At 35.5% G+C, this 19,646-nt stretch overlaps 1 protein-coding gene across 2 annotated transcripts in view; it reads right to left on the bottom strand.

The window, feature by feature from the left end:
• LOC129762909 (uncharacterized) overlaps positions 1–19,646 on the bottom strand; it is a 188,138-nt gene that overhangs the window by 127,206 nt on the left and 41,286 nt on the right. For both annotated transcript variants that reach the window (XM_055761521.1, XM_055761522.1), the window contains exon 3: positions 1,386–1,538. In XM_055761521.1, the coding sequence (XP_055617496.1) occupies positions 1,386–1,538 (153 nt within the window). The remainder of the gene's footprint in view (positions 1–1,385; positions 1,539–19,646) is intronic.

Raw genomic sequence — 19,646 nt, 5'->3', positions numbered from 1 at the left:
TATTAGAAAAAAGGTTGAAAAACCGAACATTTTGTTAGTGAGGAGGTAAATGGATCACGTGGGGGGGGGGGGGGGGCAAAGTGGTCACTCGCACATATCACGCTAGAAGAGATAGATTTATGCGTGTTTTCTTGTCCAAATTTGTGTAATCATTTTTGAAATAGAAGGAAACGCACAAAACTACGACCGAATGGCTACCGAGAGAGCGTTTTTTGTTTTTATTTATATCTTGACATGTGACAGCTCCACTGTAGTATAGGGTGATTCAAAAGTCATGAAATTCTTCAAACATAAGATGACCATTTTACCCCCACTACCCCTATGTGAAAATGTTAACGAGCTCGAGAACGAGTGTCAATTTGCCTAAGAACCTTTCCCTGAGCGTCTGTGGTATACACATCTGGAACATCGGTGGAACCGTGCAACTGAACATTCAATCATTCCTTTTCAAATTCATTTGCCAATTCTGTCGAAAGTATTTCATCTATGTGGTACATCTCAGAAAAAGTACAATAACATTCCTCGCCCTCATACTCGTATGACGCGGTATCGCATCGCACTAAAAGCAGCGATTAATCAATTGGGGAAATTGTGTAAACTCGCAAGATGCCACCGCCGTCACAGTTAGAATCGTGGGAATTGGCACACACAAGGAGGTGCTGTGCACTGATGTATTTAGAAGACAAACTGTGAAAAACCTCCTTGCTTCTAGCTGTGGATCTTCGGATGAGACGTTGAATGGCAGAGCGGGGCAATCATGATCCATTTTGTCGTTCTGAATTTTGAATTTGAAGGGGTTAATTTCATTTCACGAGGGAAGAGCTTGAGTATGGTATGAATACAACTCTACAATGCGATTGTTATCTTGGCGCTCTGATGGAAAATGAAGCTCTCAATGCCATCTTATAAGATAAATATTTTTGTAGAGCTTTAAGAATTTTGGTTGAAATTTGCTAAAGATGATTATACCCCAAAATTCGCTTGTTTTAAAGTGTACAGAGCAAGTATTTAGAAAGCAAATCAACACCCCTCTGTCAGACGCGATGTCGCCACACAGAAGAACTACCGCATGGGCTGACACGACCAGCCCTAGACACGTTGGGTAGGACCCCGACCCAAGCCACAGACGTGAACAACAATCGTCGCCAAATGACATGACAGAAAGGCTCCACGCTTTGTTGGCTACATGTCACGTCGCGTGGAACCCATCTCGTGTCCCCAGCTGGGCGTGTATGTATCAACAATGTACATGTACTGATGGCCACGATTTTGTCCGTTTAGATTAGCATTTCACCCCAGCAGAGAGCGAGAGAGATTGGCTGGCACCAACCATATAAGGCATAACACGAAGAGCAAACGTCGCTAAATGGTATCAAGCTACTTACTTTTTCCGCACTTGTCGAGATGGTTCGTTGTCGGTAAATCGGGAGTACACTGACATGTGCGCAGCGTCGGATGACAGACGGATCCGGCGAAGCCACACTCAGTGGTGCTCTCGCATTTATCACCAAACTTCCCGATACCTCGCTTGGACAGGTCTGCAACGAGAGACAGAGAGAGAGATACGGGGAAAATGAGGTTAATTAATAGCTGATTAGGCCTTTCCTGTAAAATAAATAATTACTATTAATGGTATGGTAAAACGGTGGGCCAAACCGGTGATTGGAGTGTATCCGAATCGCACGCCTGCCAAGGACTGATTAAGGCGTTATTTATTTCAAAGCACAGAGAGGCAGCAAAAAGAAGGCTATTATAGTAATGGTATAATTAGCGAAAATTATAATTTGCATTACATAAATTGATGACAGTGAGCTGTCAAAGCTCACTGACGGCTGAAGGCCAAACGTTTGTCGTTGAACCTTGTACATAAGGCAACAGAGAACGTAGCGTTGGATACAAAGTTCTCACTATCACGTTAGCATTATCTTGAAGGGAGTGGTTCTGAGTTTAAACCCCCCGAGTTGACATCACCCTTGGCCTGGTTTTCATTGATGTTATTATGACGGTTCAGTTCGAATCGTTTAACTTTTACCGAATTTGTTGTTTGGAACAACCTCCGATCGAATTCCATCTAATATTAAATATGCATTATTTGTACCGAGAAATTGTTAATAATTATACTCTGCAGGATAACTCGCTTGAACGACAGTATTATATCCAGGGTTGCCAACTATTTTTTTCGAAAAATCAGGGAGAATGAAAAAAAAACAGGGAAAATCAGGATAGCTCATATGGAGTTGTCCGGAAAGTTCGAACCCATTTTTGAGGAAACAAAAGACGAATTTAATGCCAACTCGACTGGCGGTTGGCAGCACCATCTCAGATAGTAGTGAAACGATGTGGGTGTAAAGACATGGGTCATTTTAAGCAACTTTGCATACTTGAAATATTCGAAAAACAATTAGACTACTTTTTGGAAAAAGCCAATTTTTTTTCCTTTAATTTTTACAAAAATTTATAACTTAAAAACTATGATACCTACAAAATTCTTGTCAAAGGATGAAATGTAGGAAATTGTTTAAATTTTTACGAAAAAATAGCAAACATTTTTTGGGAAAAAATTTCGCTGAATAAAAAGTTATTTTGAAAATCAAAATTAATTTTTCTCAAAAAGGTATTTTTTTAAAATTCCCAAAAATATATATATATGAATGGCCCTTCAAATTTCCTATAAGTCGTCCATACATCGGGAGATGAGCACTTTTACAGGGAAAAAGTTTTTCTAACAACAACTTTTTTATATTTTCTTTGAAAAAAATACAACTAATCCTAATTTTGTTTGAAGTCAAGATAGCGATACATTGGATTCGACGAAGTTTTGGGTCTTATTAAAATGTAAACTTTTGTCGAAGACATCAACTTTCTATCTGTTATAGTTTTTGGAATATAAGTCATTTTTGTATGAAGACTCCTGAAAAAATAATGTTTTGCTCGTAACATTTTTGTGTGTAAATTCTCACGTTGGTTCTTAACATGTTTCCAAATAGAGAGAAGTTAGCAGAGCATGTAAATTGCGATAATTTATACATAAAAATGTTACGAATTAAACATTAATAGTATTTTATCAAAGAAAAAAATTAAAAAGTTGTTGTTCGAAAAACTTTTTCCATGTAAATGTGCCCATCGTCTGATGTTTGGAAAACTTATCGGAAATTCTAAGGGCTATTTATATCAATTTTTTTTCAGAATTTTAAAAGCATATGTTTTCGAGAAAAATGAATTTTAATTTTCAAAATATTTTTTTTTCAATGAATTTTTTTTCCAAAAAATTCTACGTTATTTTTTAATGAAAACCTAAGTAATTTCCTACATTTCATTCTGTGATCATTTTTTGTAGATGTTATAGTTTTTAAATGAGGATTTCTCGAAAAAAAGTGGAAAAAACTAAAAATAAAAAAAAACTACAAAAAAATATCAGGCCTACAAAATTTTAGTCAAAGAATGGAATGTAGGAAATTATTTTGGTTTTCATTAAAAATTATCAAAAATTTGTTTGGAAAAAAAATTCATTGAAAAAAAAATATTTTGAAAATTAAAATTAATTTTTCTCGAAAACATATGCTTTAAAAGTTCTGAAAGAAACAGATATAAATAGCCCTTGAAATTTCTAACAAGTTTTTCATACATCGGACGATGGGCACATTTACATGGAAAAAGTTTTTCGAAAAACAACTTTTTCATGTTTTTCTTTAAAAAAATGCTATTAATTTTCAATTCGTAATTTTTTTTTTGTATAAATTATCGCATTTCAAATGCTCTGTTAACTTTTCTCTATTTAGAAACATGTCAAGAACATGTCAAACGTGAGAATTTACACACAAAAATGTTACGAGCAAAACATTTTTTTTTAGAAGGGTTCATACAAAAATGACATATATTCCAAAAACTATAAAAGATAGAAAGTTGATGTCTTCGACAAAAGTTTATATTTTAACAAGATCTAAAACTTTTTCGAATACACTATATCGCTATCTTGACTTTAAACATAATTATTTTGTATTTATATTGTATTTAAAAAAAAAACATGAAAAAGTTGATGTTCGAAAAACTTTTTCCCTGTAAAAGTGCCCATCTTCCGATGTATGGACGACCTATTGAAAATTTTAAGGGCCATTCATATATATAATTTTTGGAATTTTTAAAAAATACGTTTTTGAGAAAAATGAATTTTAATTTTTAAAATAACTTTTTTATCAGCGAAATTTTTTTTCAAAATTTGTTCGGTAATTTTTTGTGAAGATTTATACAATTTACTACATTTCATCCTTTGACAAGAATTTTGTAAGTATCATCGTTTTTAAGTTATAAATTTTTGTAGAAAATTCTGAAAAAAATTGGCTTTTTCCAAAAAATTGTCTAATTGTTTTTCGAATGTTTCAAGAATGCAAAGTTGCTCAAACGACCCATGTCTTTACACCCACAACGTTTCACTACTATCTGAGATGGTGCTGCCAACTCCTAAGACGATTTGGCATGAAATTCGTCAAAAGTATTATTTTTTTAATTTTATATGTACAGTGTTGTTTTGCAATCAATTCAGGAAGTTCTGAAATCTTTCAAGTAGCCTAACAATTCTAAACATTATCTAATTATGGAAGCTAATTTTTCCAGTTGCGAGCAGTATTTGTGGAAATGTATCGACTGGTGGCTTGGTAGAAGCTCACAATACAGAATTCCTCTCCAATACCACCTGAACCAGATCATAATTTTTTTTTAGGTGAAGACCGGGTCAGTCTGATTGTTTAAAATGACATGTTTTCATCACCCGCCACGATTTGCTTCGAAAAAAAAACGACGCATAGATGAAACGCACCAATCGTAACGATTTTCGTAACCATGTTTTAACTGATGCACATGACCGGAGATTTTAAACATATGTAGTGTACCTGCTAATTCATTTGTCGTGTCTCACGGATCATTCGTACAACTTCTTGCTTTACAAACAATTTAATATATATTCTTCAAGAAATAAAACACATTTTAATAATAATAACAGTTTAATAAATAAAAGATGCTTACACGTACTTACTTCTAAAATTCTTGTACATTGGATGTTATTTGCTGCGAACATGTAATGAAACCTGTATCGTTTTTATTTAACTGTACATAATTTTTGGTCGCTAATATTCCTTTCATTGTTTCCGTTCCAATTCTGTTTCTAATCTTCGTTTTATTGAGATTAAATTGCGAGAACCTTCGGGCATATGATTCTTATAGATTATATTTGTTTCACGTTAACTTCAAAATTCAAAAAATGTCGACACTGTACCTTCGAAAATGCGAACAGATAAAGTATAATCGAAAGGAAGAGTAAGCATTATATAAGAGCGGACCAGAAAGCTTTTTAATGTAGACTATTATGACAGTTCTCATATACAACCAGCAAAACTCCCAGTATATTTATATGGATTTTTTTTCTGAGTAAAAAGTAAAAAGTAAAAAATGCAAAAAGCAAAAAGTAAAAAATCAGGGAAAATCAGGATCATTTTATAAAAATCAGGGAAAATTGAGTGTTTGTCAGGATATTAGGGAGCGTGCCAAAAAGTCTGGGAAATCATGAAAAATCAGGAAGGTTGGCATCTCTGGTTATATCTATCCCGTATTCTATTGCAAAACCTCGCCAGAGTAATACTACTGTTAAAGGATTGCACCAGCATCTCATGGTATATCTCTTTGAGTTGTTTTAGATTTTCTGAGTTTCTCAATCCAAAAGAAATAAACTGACACTGATTGTCCACACATAAAGCTGAACCCATAATTAGGTGGACAATCATGTCCATCGTTATAAACTGGGGAATGAGCAACACCACATCGTTCTGTGAAATCCAATTCCTATTCTGACCTACAAATCGTCCACCCCTTGCTTTGAGAAGCAAACAAGTCACGTCCGAACGATAACAACAATTACTCAGTATCGTCTTTCGAACGTTAGAGTACGCCCAGGTTGTGCCACTTGTTCCGTTTTGGTGCATCCGCCCCTTTCTCTCGCAATCGTCGCTCAGTTACTATTTGTCGCTGCAATCACTGTAATCATCGCCATACAAAATTGTCCAGGCTAGTTTTTAGTCTTTGTCGAGACCGAAATATCATGGAGTTGGTCAAGTTTCGGAACGTTGTGGATTGAAGCATTTCGAGGAAGGAAAAAGAGACATCTCTACACACTGTGTGTCGTGTTATATACTGCTCGCTTCGATGCCGTTAATTGTTCTACAAACGAGTCCCGAACTGACAGTTGATCTTCAATGTAAGGATGAGGATTCGGTTTCCTGTTCTTCTGTTTGCCATGCCATGGCTTTCATTTCTGTAGATACATAGCATGCTGACCAACATATTCCGTATAAAATGAAAATTTATGATAGTCACATTTTAGACAACCACTTCTCTTTCGTACCGGAAAGATGTGCATAAATATATGCATAACTGCACTTTTCAACAGGACAATCTCATTTCCCGCGATGTTACCCGCGTTATTAGGAAGGAAATGTCGCTATTGCTGCTGAACATAACACCGGCAAAGTTTGAAACGATCCTTGATGCACAGGAGATTCTTCCACAACAACATGGTTTTATTTCTGTGGATACCCATTCCGTCAAGCCGTCAGGAATTCGGAAATATTCAAGCTCTAGATTCATCACAGTCGAGCTATCATTAATCTTTATTAATTTCAACTCATTGTACGAGTCGTCCGTCCATTCGGCTGCTGGGAAGAATGATGCCGCACAAAATTCAATTTCAAAACCGAGCGAGCGCTCTCATCGATTAGTCATTAGCCGATCGAGGAGGTAAAAAGGGTTCGGTTTTGAGTGGCGGACTTAATCAACTCATCATCCCGGAGCCCGGGACCGGAGAGTACATTTGCTTGATTTGTCGAATGGCGAAAGTGTATTATGAAGCAACCTTAGTTCACAGCGTACCTTTCATTAAGAAATTTCCTAATTGACTGCTGAAAATTAATAGTTCAGTTAGTTGAATAAATAGCTCGGTGGGGCTCAGTTATAAATAGTTAAGCTCCAAAATTATTAACAGAGTTTGTTTGTTGAGAACAAGCCGTACATTTAATGGATTTTTCTAAAAAAATAGTCATAATAATTAGTCATCAAAATACATAGGGAATGACATTGGTTCAGCAGTTGTTTTCTTTATTTTTAAAAATCGAACAATCTATTGCTCGTTTTCGTTCATAATTTATATTTACTACACTTAAATTCATCTTTAACATGAAATACGAATTCACTTTTTGTTCTTTTACTGTAGGAACAATCAACGTTATCGCATCAAATGATGTTCGATTATTTGTACTTTTGAGCACATGCACTACCATAAACTTTAAGTTCTGAAATGTGAAACAGAAGGATCTCGGCTCCTTAGGGCTATTGCTAAAGGAGCCCAATGAACATTATTTTTTGGGGAAAATCCGACCTAATCTTCAAACGGAACGGGAGTAGGAGTAGAAGTTCAGTGAGATGATGCCATTGAATTATATGCCTTTTGATGACCATAAAATCATTATACAAAAGATAAACGTCTGAGGAGGAGCAATTAATGTCTCCAAAATTTATGGAGGCAGTGTACGCTGTTTTAAACATTTATTTATTTCTTCAATGTAAACTTCATATCAATACAATTAATGACGACACCCTTTAATTTGCCATTTGATGACCCAGCAAACTTCGTCTCGCCCAAAATTTATTTTCCGTCATCACATCCACTTTTTCTTACTAAGCGCACGTTCATGGGTCCAATCGCAGAACTATTCATTGAACGATATTCTAATCTACCCTTTAAAATTACATTTTACTATAAAATTCTTAGTACTATCATTTACAGACACAATTCTCGTTCAAGCTTTTTCAACCACTTGCAAATAACATGTTGCTCCATTACATGGAATAAATGTTTGATACAGAAAATTTGATAGAATAAATACATCCCTAAATCGGTGAATGTTTGTCTCGAGTTTTACTCTTATCAACACATTTTGTGATCAATTTTTATTTATATAGATAGAAGACGATAGAGAAGTGCATTTTATCACATTAAAATCCATTTTCACTTTCGAACGAAGATTAGTTTCGTTAGCGCAAACATCAAATGAACTAACAACGCTTGTCAATATGTATTTGTAGAACATATGCGAATTGAATTTTTCGAATTTTCCCATTTTATTTCAGAGTTTTCCGAAAATTTTCAACTACCATGTTTGGTTGAAATATATGTGTTTTTTAAGCTTCATTGCAGAGGATGAAAGTGTGTTATACCATCTTGGAAACATTTCTCGTACCCAAAAACCCTCACATCCCGAATTTGACTCCATTTGCTTGATTAGTTCTCGAGTTATATTATTGAATTCTCAAAAAAATATAGCCTAATAAAAATAGCCTTTATTATTATCAACAAGTCGTCCATACATCGGAAGATGGGCACTTTTCAGGGAAAATATTTTTCTAACAACAACTTTTTCATGGTTTACAACTTACAACTAAACCTTATTTTGTTTAAAGTCAAGTTAGCGATATAGTGCATTCGACGAAGTTTTAGATCTTATTAAAATATGAACTTTTGTTCAAGACGTCAACTTTCTACCTTTTATAGTTTTTCGAATATAAGGCATTTTTGTATGAAGATTCCTGAAAAAAATATGTTCTACTCGTAAAATGTTTGTGTGTAGATTCTCGCGTTTGACATGTTCTTGACATGTTTCTGAATATAAAAAGTAAAAGGGTCTGAAACTAGGGGCAGGGACGGGAACTTGACGTAGGGCTGTGATTGTTTGTAGTAATTGCATTTGAATTGAGCTTTTTCATTGTTCAGAAATCTGTAACTATTGATACATTAAATGGAGGTCCTGGAAAAACTGTTTCTTTTATTAACTTATATAATTTAAACGGGGTAGGATGAGGTAGAATCCGGAACCACTTTCTAACTTGAACACGAGTGACTCGACACTCATTGTTTTTTTTTATATCGATGTTCAAAAATTTGCATAAAATACACTAAAATCATTACCACACTTTACTTCTATTTACTCAATTATGCAGAAGAGGACAAGGAGTCATCATTTATCAGTGCATTTTTGAGCACAAGTCTAAATAGCTTAGATCTACATAGATATAAACCTAAGTCTGATAAATCTAGAACTACAGAAATATTGTATGGATAAAAATAGCATTTCCTACGTTGCCACCGTTATCCGGAACATTGTTTGTAGAGGGTTGAAACAACTTTACAGCCAGCTGATATATATTAAGTATCCTATGGCCATGAGCACTCTCTTAAGGTGGCCGTACACTGTTTGTCCAGAGGTCAAATATTTGACACCTTTTGACAGATAAACTTTGGTTTGAAATTTGTACAAACACTTTATTGTTCGACATTCTTCAAATATCGACAGTGGCAAACAATGACAAACATCGAACATGGAAAAAAAATCACTGAAATATTTGAGGTAGCCTAATCTTGTACCGACAGGTATGAAGAACAGACCGAAAAAAATATTTTGGGCATCCACTAATTTTATCTGTCAAAAAGAGTCAAATATTTGGCTCCAGTCAAACAGTGTATGAGCACCCTTAGGTAGTTCATGAAGCTGCTGTAGTAAATTGATCTCATCGGGTGCTTAGTTCTGCTTATTTATAGGAAAGAGAATGGAGAATGGAGAACGGATGAGCGAAATGAAATGGGCGAAATCATAACATAATTACTTCCAAGGAAGACATATATGGGTAACATAACATGAACCGTTGGAGTGCGGCGCAAATTTGCCGAAAATGCGGATGTGTTTGGATATATTTTTGTGGATTGATGGATTGGTGCAAAAATCTCTAAATTTTCATCGAAAAATAGATGAGTAATATCGCGCGCACCTCCGCACTCAAGCGGTTAAGATCGCGACTATTTGAGCTATCATGATCTGACATGTGTGAGTATACCTTTTTCGTTGTGAGGGAAAACGAATGGCTAGTAAAATCGAATAACATACCCATTTTAATCTTCAAATTGTTAACTTTTTTTTAAATATATTCACTGTTCATGCTTCAAGCAAAAAAAAGCTGGACAAATTTCCTGTCTAATGGTATACAACATAACATATATCACAATGTGCGTTTGAAATCTCTTAATGAATCGTTACATGCCTCATTTTCAATTTCGTAGAGTTACCCCCCTATATAGAAATCAACGACGTAGCCCTACGTCATAAAGTTAGCAGAGCATGTGAATAGCGATAATTCATACTAGAATTGATACAAATTAGCCATTAATAGTATTTTTTTTGTAGAAATACATGAATAAGTTGTTTTTTCCATGTAAAAGTGCCCATCTTCTGATACATGAGGCTTCCGATACTTGTTGGAAACTGTGAGGGCTATTTATTGTTTGATATTTTTCAATGAAACCCTAAATAATTTGCTACATTTCATTGCTTGACTAAAATTTTGTAGGCCTGATAGATTTTTGTGAGAATTTTTTTGAAATTTTGAGTTTTTAAAAAATTTTTTTTTTAATTTTAATTTAAAAACTATGAGAGCTATAAAACATTGATCGAAGAATGAAGTGTAGGAAATTATTGAAGTTTTCATTGGAAAATACCAAATAAATTCTTGAAAACAAATTTCATTTGAAAAAAAAGTTTTGAAAATTAAAAATCATTTTTTTTGAAAACATGGGTCTTTAAAATTCTTGAAAAAAATTATTTAAATAGCCCTTGCAATTCCAAACAAGTCACCCATACATCGGAACATACATACATTTTTTTTAAATTCTGAAAAAAAATATATGAATAGCCTTTATAATTTCCAGCAAGTCTTCCATACATCGGAAGATGGGCAATTTTACATGGAAAAAGGTTTACGAACAACAATATTTTCATGTTTTTTTTTTTCTTCGAAAAATTACTATTAATGTTTAATTCGTAACATTTTTATGTATAAATTATCGCGATTTACATGCTCGGCTATTTTTTTCTATTTGGAAACATGTCAAGAACATGTCAAATGTCAGAATTTACACACAAAAATGTTACGGGTAAAAAATTGTTTTTCGGGAATCGTACAAAAATGCCTAATATTTGAAAAATTACAAAAAATAGAAAATTAACGTCTTCAACAAAACTTAACATTTTAAGAAGATCTCAAACTCTGTCGAATTTACTATATCGCTAGCTTGACTTTATTAGGATTAGTTGTAATTTTTATAAAGAAAACAGGAGAAAATTGTAGCTGGAAAAACTTTTTCCCTGTAAAAAAGCCCATCTTCCGATGTATGGACGACTTGCTGGAAATTATAAAGGCTATTCATATATTTCTTCAGAATTTAAAAAAAAATACGCATTTGAGAAAAATGAAATTGAATTTTTAAAATAATTTTTTCGTCAGCGATTTTTTTTTTCAAAACAATTTTGGTATTTTTTTATGAAAATCTATTTACTACTATTTTGCTCCTTTGACCAATGTTTTGGAGTGTCAAGTGTCAGATGCCAGAAAGGCGCATCTATCGAAATATTGTCAACCTATATTTTTATGACATTCGTGAAACGATAATATTAAAATAGTTTCAGGTTAGAAAGACTGGAACAAATATTTAACGAGTATTCACGAGTAGACGAGTAGACAATTTCAATAGTGTTTCATAGTTTCTAATTATGAACCATTATTAAAATTGAATTATTGCGACTGTTTTTGCTTCATAATCGCCGGGGATTTGTCCCTTGCGAGTAGGCGCATATACAAAAGGTGTAACACTGATGACGCCTCGTTGTTAACTATCAAAATCATACAATTATCAGCTAGTTCTGTACTGACAGAAATGTGATCCGATTTGATTCGATGAAGGATATCGATTATTAAGTACCATACACTTCATTTTAAAAACTAATTTTTTTGAACTTCGTGTTATTTTGGTACCAATAAATGTTGTTATACGGAAGAGTATACCCTGAAAAGAATATCGGGGTTTTCATTATTCAAGTATTTATAACATTGATGTTCAGTGAATTTAGTTTTTGAAATGAAGTGTTCGGAATACGAGTCAAAACGGTATCTGAAGATGTTGTTACATTAAAAGTTGTTGAAATTACATATACAAGTGTCTGATTTTTCGAGTTGAATATGTACATTGAAGCAACTTAACGAGTACGCTCGTAAGTCTCCTTCTCAAATCTAAAACTCTTCAATGCAATAAACCGACGGGTTGGTGATATAAAATAATAAAATCTATGAAAAAATAACACACAAACTGTACAATTCACACCCAGTCCGACTCGTCCGGACCGATGTTGAATCAACAATACACGCCTTCAGGGCATCGAAACTTCTTCCAATTTGAATATTTCATGATTTGCTATTTTATCTCCGCTCGACCGAGGTCGTTAACAATTTTCAAGCAAAGAATAAAAATACTTTCACACACATGCCCAGGTTAGAGACGTTATCCCATAATCCTACATTTTTATCCTCTTTATCCGGGAGGGAATGGAAGGTCATCTATGCCTACGCTTGCGAAAATCTTGTTTCTCCCACACTTCTAGTGGGAATGCTAGGAAGGGCGAGAAGCGGCGTATCATTTTTCATAAATATTTGATGAGTTGTCGATCGTTAAACCGAAAAAAAATAAAACCCACCCTCGACTTCTCGGAGGAGCTATTTCGAGGGAAATTTCCTCCCTGTTTACAGCATTTATGTGGGAACGAGTCCACACAGGTATCCGTTTTACTAATTACTGAATTGGATAACCTCTGCTGTGGGATAAAGTTTCATTCACACCTTGGTGCGTGCACATGCTATGTGAAGTTCAAGATTATTAGAGGAAAACTATTAAGCCGATACGTGGCAACTTCAGCATACCTTCGAAAACTATACCCCCTCACTCCTGCTGCGCACTTTACCGTTAACGATTCCGAAAAGGGGTTTATCCGGTGGAGAACAAAACAATCTCTGTCATGAAATTTACATGAGATTACTCGCATAGAGAACGTGAATCTCAGCTAAAAGTGTGCTGTGGTTGGGAAAAATGTATTTTAAGAAAATTTACACCCAAGCGAATGTTAAAATATTCAGTCACATGAGTGTTTCGTAATTTTGCTGGTACCAGAATAACAGCAATGGAAATGAGCTGCCCTTCCTTTGGCACTTTTACATGTGTGGTAATTATTCTGGGCTAGAGTGAGTAGAAAAATGTACACAGTTTTCACAACTTGTTTCCAATCCATAAAAATCCCGGCCTGTTATAAATAACATACCCTATGAGTGTTTTATTACACGCCACATGCGAATGCGAGCTTGAATCATTCATTTGCATTGTTAAAAAAAATGAACAGAATTTATGAATTTCACTGTATTTAATGACAGCAGCCGATACATTCCCACCATCGATGGGAAACTATAGCAGTGGTAATCGTTCGCATTTCGCAATTTATTGCTATACAGCACAGAGCCTAGCCTCATAATGTTATAGAATGACAGCTGAAAATGTTGCGCTGGTGCTTACGGAAAAAAGTTTCATTCCATTCCGAACCGATAGATTAAAAAAAGTACAAAAAACTTTTTAAGTTAAACGGTTTCATTGTGATAAAACATAATAATGATACAGAAAATGTACTAAAAGCTAAAAAATGATTAGGCAAGTAGCAGTTAGTAGTTATCACACCCTTTTCTTTAATCTAGGGCATTGATGAGACTAAAGTAAAATCGTGGGGCATATGATGAAACTATTAACTATGGATAACGGAAATCCAACGTGCTTCACGATTTTATTTTATGTCTCATCAATGCCCTAGATTAAAGGAAATGGTGTGATAACTACTAACTGCTACTTGCCTTATTATTTTTTAGCTTTTAGTACATTTTCTGTATCATTATTATGTTTTATCACAATGAAACCATTTAACTTAAAAAGTTTTCTTCACTTTTTTTTATTTTCTAGTTTTTGGTACATTATCAGTTTTATTAGTATATTTCTCTACAATAAACGCATTCCACAATTTTTTAAAATGTTTCAATTTTGCCTATTTTTTCGGAATGTTTTCATGGTGTACTGTATTCTATTAGTCAGGTAATTTCATTTGTTACATTTGATAAGTCAAATAATTTCTTTTTGAATTTTTCATGAATAACGATGTCCAACTGGTCAAGACCTTTCATATGATACACATCGTGATGAGGGTTTCGGAAAACAATATATATCACCATTTTGTTGTGGCGGTCATTGTGGATTTGCATTCCTCATGTATAATTGTGTTCTACTAGTCAAGTCCTTTCATTTGATACCCATATTGAAGGGGTTTTGAAAAAAAATCCGCCATTTTGTGGTGACGGCCATCTTGGAATCTTAAGATAATGAAATACGCAGTTTTATGATGATTGCAGAGATAAAGGTGTGTTCCAAATTTCAGATCAATCGGTCAACAGGAACGGAGTCAAATTTCTACAGCGTACAGCGCTACCGTTTAAAAAGATGCACATATCTCATGTTTTCTTTATTTTTTATCAAAATCCTGTCACCAAAGGGTTTTTTTTGACGTGAGACTACGTCTAACCGGAATATATCAAGGATAAAATGAAAACCTAAACACAGAACATGCAGAAAATAATGAAAGATTTCGAATGCTTATAACTCGAACATTTCTTAAAAAAATCAGAAAGATGTTTGCATAAATTGATTGGAAATATTTCTACGCGTCTATCACAATGAGTAAAATGTTATTTTTCGTGGGATACACAATTGAATGATTCTTAAATATCAAGTGTTATCTAAACGCCCAAACTGCCACGCTTTGATTTGCCCGATTTACGGTTTCCCCAAAACAGACTTCAAAACCAAGGACCCTGGGGGAACCGGCATTGCAAATACATGCAAGTTGGGGGTACTTTTGTTCCCACCGGAATGTGTTTCCCTAACACAGAATACAAAACCATGGAGCTTGGTAAAATCGGTTTTGCAAATATATGCCAGCTGCGAGTACTTTTATACTTGCTTGCCGTTGGGCAGATCGGAATAAAGGGTGTGTCACATCAAATTGCATCACGGAAAAAACACTGTAGAAATTCGCCCAGTAGACCGATCCTTTTGAAAATTTTAGACAGTAAAATAAAAACTATTAAACAACTTTTGGCATTTTCTTTTTATTCATACTTCGAGCCCAAGCCCGTATGCTCGCACCTTCCTCTTTACCCCGTCCATAAGGTTCTATACAACGTCAGGTTGTAGTTTTTTTTTGAACAGAAATCCATTTTCTCTTGAAGTCCGCCTCCGATTTGACAACTTTTGGGTTCTTCCGGAGGGCCTGCTTCATAATCGCCCAATATTTCTCTATTGGGCGAAGCTCCGGCGCGTTGGGCGGGTTCATTTCCTTTGGCACGAAGATGACCCCGTTGGCTTCGTACCACTCCAACACGTCCTTTGAATAGTGACACAAAGCGAGATCCGGCCAGAAGATGGTCGGGCCCTCGTACTGCTTCAATAGTGGTAGTAAGCGCTTCTGTAGGCACTCCTTAAGGTAAACCTGCCCGTTTACCGTGCCAGTCATCACGAAGGGGGCGCTCCGCTTTCCGCAAGAGCAGATCGCTTGCCACACCATGTACTTTTTGGCAAACTTGGATAGTTTCTGCTTGCGAATCTCCTCCGGAACGCTGATTTTGTCCTCTGCGGAGAAGAATAACAGGCCCGGCAACTGACGAAAGTCCGCTTTGACGTAGGTTTCGTCGTCCATTACCAGACAATGCGGCTTCGTCAGCATTTCGGTGTACAGCTTCCGGGCTCGCGTCTTCCTCACCATGTTTTGCCTTTAGTCGCGGTTAGGAGCCTTCTGAACCTTGTATGTACGCAGGCCCTCCCGCTGCTTGGTCCGCTGGACGAATGAACTTGACAAATTCAGCTTATTGGCGACATCCCGGACCGAACTTCTCGGATCACGTCTAAACTGCTTAACTACGCGCTTGTGATCTTCTTCACTGACGGAGCATCCATTTTTGCCGTTCTTCACCTTCCGGTCGATGGTTAGGTTCTCGAAGTATCGTTTTAGTACTATGCTGACCGTGGATTGAACGATTCTCAGCATCTTATCGATGTCCCAATGTGACAACTCCGGATTCTCGAAATGAGTGCACAGGATTAATTCACGACGCTCTTTTTCGTTCGACGACATTTTTCCAAATTTACGAAAAATTGACAGTGAAGCATGGCCAACGTGATCTATATACTCTTATCTGATTATAAGCGAAAGCTGAAGATATAATTCCTAAAAATTAAATTTTATGTTACCCTAACACGTACTTCTGAAGGAGTCTGGGAAAATCGTCGTTTCAGATACTAGAGACGAATGAACTTTATAGTTTAAATGCTCTATAGTATGAAAAATACAAGTTGTTGATTCATTTATGCCGGGGATACTTCTGTACCCGCATGTTTGACGTGGGACTACGTCTAACCGGAATATATGGGGGGTGAAATGAAAAGCCCAAACATAGAATATGCAGGGAAAAATGAAAGATTTCGAATGCTTAATTATTCAAGACTGCATTGGAGGATATGCCTTCATATCTTTTGCTCACTGAGTTTCTACGCATACTGTTTGATGATAAGGCAAAATTCTGATAACCATTTGCTGCGATAACGTCGATTGATTTAACAATATGCGTTGGACGTGCGTATCAAAATCGAAACTGAGTACCTGAAGTTCATCAAATCATGCAAATTCACGGTTCGAGAAGTACGTACACATGAGAGATGCAATAATTTTAGAGGGAAATGTAAAATACAATGATCGTTTGGCGATTCTTCCATTCACATATTTTAGTGGTCCTAGGCATCATACCAAACGTAAAAGGACGGTCATCAAATTTAGTTGTAATGAAGAACATAATGTATTACAATGAATGAATTGATCTTACATGGCAATTGTTAAAACTCTTTACTTACAAAGCAAATCTGTTGAATTCAATTGAACTCGAGAACGGGTCGTTTGGTTTAAGCTGTCTGTTTTGTTGTGTTCATTTTCACCCAAGGAATGTTTATACGGCGAGAAAAATTAGAAAAGTGAAGAAGTATTAGAAAAAGTGATTTCCCATATGCTCTACATATAGTATTAGGTGTTGTTAGTCCAATTAAAATTTGCATTGGGTAAATATAAATTATAAAAGAAAATTACCTTTTCCATTTCAAATATGGTTTCTCGATATTAAAGTAACATGTTTTCACTGATAAGAAGAATTGACAATTGTGTTCTGTATTGGTAGTTATCTTATATTACATTGGTGAGTTTTTTTTTTCTTAAACTTAACACAAGAGGCATCTCGTCTAGGATCACAGAGGGTGGTTTTCATCATATCTCGTTCCACTTCGGTATATTTTATCTGATATTCGGTAAACACAGGTGGAGTGAACAAACAATACCCGACAACCAAACAAAACGGGCCTTTTCAGGGCCACCAAATCATTATCAAAGAGTTTAACGATTTAATTCTTCAAGCATCCAAAATTCACTGATAGCTTAACGGAATCCTACGTCAACTATGCGGTCGTGTCTCGGACACAACCCTCCTGTGACTTTTTTTTAAAGGTTTTATTTACTATGTATTTTTTGTAATTCCCTTAATATCGGTATCAAATTAAATGATTTGACTACTAAGAAACATTACATCATGAAAATATTCCGAAGAAAATTAGTTCATAAATTAAGCATTTGAAAAAAAAGTTGAATGGTTTTATTGTAACGAAATACAGTAATGATACAGATAATGTACTAAAAACGGTGCACCCGTGTCCGAGTGTTTAGCATTTCACATTATCATGCCGGGTGTTCGGGTTCGATTCCCGTTCTGGGCGGGGGATTTTTCGTCAAAGAAATTTCCTTCGACTTGCACTGTTGTCACGCGTATTCTAGAGTTTACCCTCAGAATACATTCAAGGCATGTTATTCGGTTTAAGAAATCTCAACTAAGTATTAACGAATGACGCTAGTTGATGCATACGTTGACATGGCAAAAGTTCCACAGGGAACGTTAACGCCATTCAAGAAGAATGTATTAAAAACTAGAAAATAAAAAAAGGAAGAAAAATTTTTGAAGGATATTTTAGGACGACATTCTCACTCCTCCACGACCATAGAAACAAACGAACCCCCAATCCCAATCCAATCCTCGTTGTGTCGATGTGTGTGATGTGGGAAAATAATCTTTAATTATTATCACCGAAAATGTTATAGCTTTCGAGGAATAAGAATACGACTGATCTCTGGACCTTTTTACCACACAAATAATGGAAATAAGTCACAATACAACTATCATCTGTTAAAAAAAACAGTTTTTGCCGTGGCATCCATATCATTTGACCACTGGCAAAAACACGACCTTACAGATGATTTCTGTTTTGATAAAACATAGTTATCATGCTGATACATCTTTTTTCCGTGTCTGCACGTGATTGATGGTCCTTTGATAACGCAGACGATTTTCGTTACCCTTTGTAACCTTGCCACTCAATTCCGCGAAAAAAATGGGTTTCTACAGTGATTGAAAACGTGGTTTTATATGATCACGTGAAGTTAAGTTCATTTGTAGATAAGGGCTGCACAAACTTTTCACTAGTAACTAACGGCACAGACTCTATAAACATTCAGTGCTAGTGAGTATTGACTCAACATTTTCGCACTCCCAATTTATTGGTCTACTCCGCAACGTGGAACTGTTCGCTTAACGATGAAACATTAGCTTGGCTCCAAATTTTCATGAAGAAGCAACCGAATCTCCGACCACTACCACTACCCACTCCCACTACCACCGTTCGTTAGCAGACCATAAAATCAGTACGATGCCTATAAAAAAAAAGCCGGAGATCGTAATGGCAGCAGGACCGTGGTTCCGAAAGTATGCGAAACAACCGAAGTGAATAAAACAACGAGCGAACACCGCTGAAGACATCATGCCGCAGGATACTTCCCTTAGGTCTCACCGGCTTGGTCATTGGGTTGAAAGCTTGATTTACGCTTCACATATCCGTACTTAATTGGATTAAAGCGTAGGTGGGGAGGGGGGAGAATGCCGGGACTTTCACGTTGAGCATGAATCGCTAAAATTCTTTCGTCGGCCACACACGTCGCAAGCTACTGAAATATTATTGCCCGTTGCTCTTATAAGAAATTCAGCAGATGTTTGGAAGCTATTTGCTTTTGTTCTTTGGTCATTCATCTGCTCTCTTGGGTACGCGCTCAGAAACGTGTTTTGAGAAGATGAAGCAACAATGCAATGATATTTAGAATGGAACGTAGGATAAGAAATCACTTCGGGGGGAATAACGTGTACGTTATTACAAAAAACCTAGTGTGCGAATGGACGCGAGTTCATGAATTTCTAATACTGAAATTTGCATTCAAATAATTGGGAATATAATTTGCCGTTCAAATAATTGGGAATATAATAAATTTGTCGCCCATGAAAACGTATAAATGAAACAGTTGGGTGAAGCATTTCGGTTTTCCGAAATTTAATTTATATTTATTTTCTAACATGTTCATGTTCAATGTTTGATGATGATTGTGAACCATACTTCATGATTTTTCAAAACCTTCACTTCGCGACATTTATATTTTCCTTCAATTGTATTGCAGTTTTTCATGATGACAATTTTAACGATTTTTGAAAAAATGCAGTTTTAT

The sequence above is a fragment of the Toxorhynchites rutilus genome, chromosome 1 (assembly GCF_029784135.1).
Source record: "Toxorhynchites rutilus septentrionalis strain SRP chromosome 1, ASM2978413v1, whole genome shotgun sequence".
Classification (NCBI taxonomy): Eukaryota; Metazoa; Arthropoda; class Insecta; order Diptera; family Culicidae; genus Toxorhynchites; species Toxorhynchites rutilus.
This window is presented reverse-complemented; position numbering and strand designations above follow the sequence as displayed.